A 5,005-nucleotide genomic window follows, 5' to 3' on the forward strand; every position below is an offset into this window, starting at 1 on the left:
GAATGGAGGAGAAGGGACTGCGGCGTGGCCATCCCCCCTGGGGGGTGATTTCTCGCTTTCTGTCTCTCTGTCTCTGTCTGGCGAGTGCATGCGCCCTATGGCAAAAACCTCTCAAAAAAAAAAATGCAGAATGAGGCTATAACCCCAGCTTTACCGAGTTTAACCGGGAGCCAAGGAAGGGGCTTTGTGCACTGCAGGGTACCGTGCAGTTGTGCATTTCATTAGGCCCCTCCCTGGGCTCCAGGCTGAACTTAATCTCCAGGGTGATTGCGTCCTGGATTCGGCAATTTCCTGGACCTTTTTCCAGTTTTTCTCTTCTTAAACTCTTTTAGTTTGCAGCTTTTTCTAGCAGCCCAATTGCTAAATACAGATCACCCCATGAGATGGCAGCTCCCCCAAAGTTTGTTCCCAGTTCCTCTCGGCTACGCGGCCAGTGTCACACGCAGCCTGGCGCGGCCTCCGGCAGGTGTGGGCACAGACCCCGGCTCCTTGCTTGCTGGCAAGTGGCGTTAGCCTAAGTCTCTTGTCATTCTCTTACCTGTTTTGTATTTGTGAGAAGAAGATGCTTGTATTAATTGCCTGTCAGGTTAAACTTGAAAAAATGCAAACGCTTTTGTAAAGAACCTCAAACTTGGCAAACCCTCCTTGCTTTTCCATTCTTTAAGTTCCTTTACCTCAGTTTGTACAAGTTTCACTGTCTTCTTGGTGCCCTGTTGGCTTTTCCAGCAGGCCGCCTTGGTTTCTCACTTGTGCTACCTTGGGTATCCTCCAGCCGCAGTTGGGGCGGCTTCCTGACCCGGGAACTGCTTCAGGAGCAGTGGAGCCAGAAAGGATGCAGCTGTCCCAGTCTTGAGCATGCGCCGAGTACAGGACTGTGTAATTCGCTGGGTGTCTGCACGCGGGCTTCGCCCAGGATTCGTGCTGTACGTCCAGCTTAAAGACATGAGATGGGAAGTGCTTTGTAAGTTAGAAGCGAGCAGCTGGGCCTGTCTCCTTACCTCTTGGGCTGCAATAGCAGCAAGAGCTTCCAGCTGATAGCCATGGGATGCTTGCACTGCCACCTGGGCACTGTGACCTAAGCTCTCTGTTCTGCCTAAGGGCAGCGGGATGAAAAGTGGTGTGGCAGCCGCCCCCACCGAGTGGGTGACAGGGTCTGCAGAGCGGGGTGCACCGAGTGGGAGACACGTTCTCCAGAGCGGGGTGCATGGCCCCCCACCGAGTGGGTGACACGGTCTGCAGAGAGGGGTGCATTGTGGTACTGGATGGGCGAGGTGTCACTGTGCTAAGGAACTTTCCCGGCAGGTGTCAGTCAGGATGACATGGCATTGGCCTGTATTCTCAAAGCTGTTTTCAATCATGACGTTTCTACTCCTTGATGCAGTTTACTAAGAAACTCACCCAGGCGATATTCGGTTAGCTCGACTTCAAGACAGTAATATCGCATTATTATCGTTATCCTCAGCTCTCTTGATAATTCCAGTGGGCTTTCTCAGGAGGATGTTGGATCTGGGAGGGCCTTGCAGTGTGACTGACAGCAAGGAACCTCCTGGCGTTGCGGGTCAGGATACTGGGCGTGTCACTGGGCAGCGGAAGAGAGGAGCAGACACTAGGGACCAGGAGTGAGCCCGCGGGGCAGGAAGGGCGGCTTTGCCAGGACTCAGCGGGGCCGGCGGGGCCGGCAGAAGCACAGGCGAGACCTAAGTCGGGGAAGTGCCCTGTGAGCTCGGAGAATCTTAAGCATCCTAGGAATTCTTGCCAGCTCACGCGCTTTGACTCCCACTGCCTGCTTACCAACATTCTCACCAAAAGTGAAGTCTGGTGTCATAGCGCCTCATTCTGAAACCAGCATGAACGTGGGAAGTAACCCAGGACTCTTAGGTCTAGTCGTCAGTTCTGAGTGGACCAGGGCACCACAGGGGCGCCTCGAGGCTGTGACTCGGATCGTGGCATCTTGTGCTCATTAACGAGGTCCAGCCCAGCACAGGCTGTGAGGCTGCACCCCCGGCCCCCCGGAGCGAGGGCGGTGAGCCAAGGGCAGGAAGTCTAAGGAAGGAGGGATGGATCGGACGTGGGGAGTCTGCTGTGTCCTGCCTGTCCTTTTGTGTCGTGTCCAGAAACCTCACTGCCGAGACTAGCGCCGGGCTTTTTCTTACGTATCCTTCTTGGAGTTTCCCTTGGGTCTTACACGCAGGCCCCGAGCCGCCCCAGCTCATCTGTGTGAGCCTCACAGTGGGGGCGTCTCCACGCTTGCGCAGGACTTGCGGTTTTCTCGGCGCTGTTCACCGAAGGCACTGTCCTTGTCCCGTCGCGTGTTCCTCCTCGTTGGCTGGTTTCAGTCGGGGCCGAGTTCGCCCTGCACCTGGTGGGTATGTGTGCTGGGCCGTTTTAGTCCACAGGCCCCCCTTCCTCCTAGTTAGTTTATTAGAGGAACTGGGCGCTTGTCCTTCAGACTGTCCCCGCTCCTTGTGCTGACCGCGTCCCCGGGGCATCATTGAGCACCTTCTGTCTCCTGGATTTCCTGGCAGGTAGCCCCGCAGACGGGCGGGGTCATGGTCAGGTGCAGTGACCAGCGTGTGTTTCCTAGCTGGTGTCACACTCCTGGGAGAACTGCGGCCTCTCCTTGCCCCCCAGCCGCTGCCTCGGGACCTGCTTCCACAGCAGAGTGGCGGTCTCCCCACTGAGGCCTGCCCAGCTGTCGGAGGAAGCGGTGGGGGCCTGGACTTACCTGCCGGCTTAGCGGACGCTCTGGTGCTGCAGAGGCAAAGACCTGCGTGACCCCAACTCAAGGAACTGACCCCGTGGTGGGGGCCGACTAGAAGTGGAAATGTGAGTCAGGAGGGGGGGGAAGGGCACCGGACGGTGGGGCCCACACCCAGGGTACGGTTCAGCTGAGCACGAAGGCCGGGGAGTCAGTCCAGGGCACGTGAGCCAGCTGGAACAGGACGGGAGTGGGGTTCTGGTGCTAGGGCCGGCGGAGCGTGAGTCTGAGGGGTAGGATGTGCGGGCTGTGGGGGCTGAGGAGGGAGGGACGAGGACCCTAACACCCGGTTTCCAGGTTTCCAGGACCCCTGGTGGTGGTGCCTGGTCGGCCTCCCAGCTGCCCGCACCCCGCAGTGCGCTCTGCCTTCCGTGTACCCTGCATATCACACCTGGCTTCGAAGTCACCCTCCCTCCACAGGCAGTTGAGCTGAATGGAATTCCCGATAGTGCGGATGAGATTAGGAGCCTTTGTCCCAGCGCCCAGGCCGGGCCATACTGGCTGCAAACCAGGCCTCAGGCGCACTTTGTGAAAACAGGGACATTCCTTGCCCAGATTCCAAACAATAAAAACACTGGGAGTGTTTTCAGAATTCCTGGATTGCTTTAACTTTCATCGGCAGACAGTTTTATCCTAAGCCGTCTGCCCGTGGTCTCCACGTAGTCACGTCCCCTGGTACCCTGGTCCCCTGGTCACTGCCAGTCACTGCCGGCTTGGAAAGGGCCTGCCGGGTGGGCTGGGGCCGACTGAGAGCGGGAGAGCCCCGCAGGCCCCTCCTCTGCGCCTGCCAGTGAGCTGATGACGGAAAATGTGTCACCTGAAGGGTTACATGGCCTGGAAGTTGGGTAAGGAGAGGCTTCCGCAGTCCCCACGTGAGTCCCGAAGCCCCTCCTTTGCCTGCTAGGCCCAGTGGGCTCCTCACATGGAACTGGAGTGGTGTGGCCAGGCTCCTGGCTGCCCCCGGCCCCAGCCCCTGCCCCTCCTCTGTGATGAGGTGTGAGGTGACTGGGGGACAGGCAGGGCTAGAGTGGGACCCACAGCCCAGCAGTCCCTGAGCAGCCCGCAGAGCTGGGCAAGGTGCTGGCTGCTCGTCTCTTTCCTTAAGGCATTTTTTTTCTTTCAAATTGCGGATTCTCTAAGCACACGGCCTCTGGAGGGGGTCGTGCTCCACAGGGCGGGTGTCTAAGCCCGCTGGCCGTGGGGCCGTGGGGCCTTGGGTTCGCCACAGGCCTGTTCTCCCAAGGGGTGTGGATTTAGCTGCGTAAGAGTAGCCGTCTTTTCATTGCAGTTGTTTCTGACTTCAAGAAGGCTCGCACAGACGGTGCTGGAGTGTGCCCCTGGGATCGAACCTCAGGGGTGCCAGTTGTTACGTGGTTACTCTAGGAAACTCGTTAACTTACCCAGCATCCCCATCAGAAAGTGAAGGCTCTGGGACCAGCAGATGCCATAATGGTTATGTCGCTGGACTCCTATGTAGTCAACCAGTTTGTCTCAGACCGGCAGCTTAAAACTCAGGCCAGGTGCGTGTGCATGCGTGCCCAGGATCCCAAGAGGAGAATGGAGGAGAAGGGATTATGGTGTCCCATCTCCATGGGGTGGGGTCAGGGTCTCATGCTCTCTGTCTCTCTGTCTCTGGTGAGTGCAGCCCGTACTGTATGAGGAACACCTGGTGGAACAGAGTCTTCCAGAATGGCAGTGTCGTGAGATGCGTAGGCGACAGCCCATGACGGCAGCTGCTGTTGGAACACGGAAGCTCAGGAGCTGTTCAGAACAGCCAGGGGTGCCATGTGCCCTCCCCTGTGCACTTGTTTTTCTTTTTCGCTCTTGTTATAGGATACACGAGCTCACCAGAGAGAGTGAGAGGGCAAGTGAGAAAGAGCCCTTCAGGAGCGATGGCCGCCATAACCCTCCTCCTGCAGACTCTCGGGCAGTGGCATGTGCCTGGCGTGTTTCTCGGGCCACCGGCTCCGGCACTCAAACCGCACAGCCAGCTTTGTGGGACCCTCGCCTTCACCTCCACGCCCCCGCTGACCCCCACCTATTCCCGACAGCTGTGCCACCCTGTCTGCGTTGGCCCTTCCCTGGCCCGTGGACGAGCTCCTGTGGGGACCCGTCTGCAATCTTTGTGTCGGAGAGCTCGGTGCCGTCCTGCTGGGCAGTGGCTCCATCTCCCGGGTAAACAACCGGGGCTCCCGAGGTGCCTTCAGTGAGAGCGCCGGCCAGCAAGGCTGGAGGAGAGGAGGGCAC

At 58.4% G+C, this 5,005-nt stretch overlaps 1 protein-coding gene across 1 annotated transcript in view; it reads left to right on the forward strand.

The window, feature by feature from the left end:
• Positions 1–1,847: 1,847 nt before the first annotated feature.
• The window catches only part of NID1 (nidogen 1), a 54,443-nt gene continuing 51,285 nt past the window's right edge, over positions 1,848–5,005 (forward strand). The window contains 5 exon segments of the mRNA XM_027770855.1: positions 1,848–1,860; positions 2,256–2,362; positions 2,632–2,759; positions 3,550–3,603; positions 4,810–4,933. Coding sequence (XP_027626656.1) covers positions 1,848–1,860; positions 2,256–2,362; positions 2,632–2,759; positions 3,550–3,603; positions 4,810–4,933 — 426 coding nt within the window.

This window comes from Tupaia chinensis, unplaced genomic scaffold (genome assembly GCF_000334495.1).
Source record: "Tupaia chinensis unplaced genomic scaffold, TupChi_1.0 Scaffold000161_1, whole genome shotgun sequence".
NCBI classification, from domain to species: Eukaryota; Metazoa; Chordata; class Mammalia; order Scandentia; family Tupaiidae; genus Tupaia; species Tupaia belangeri.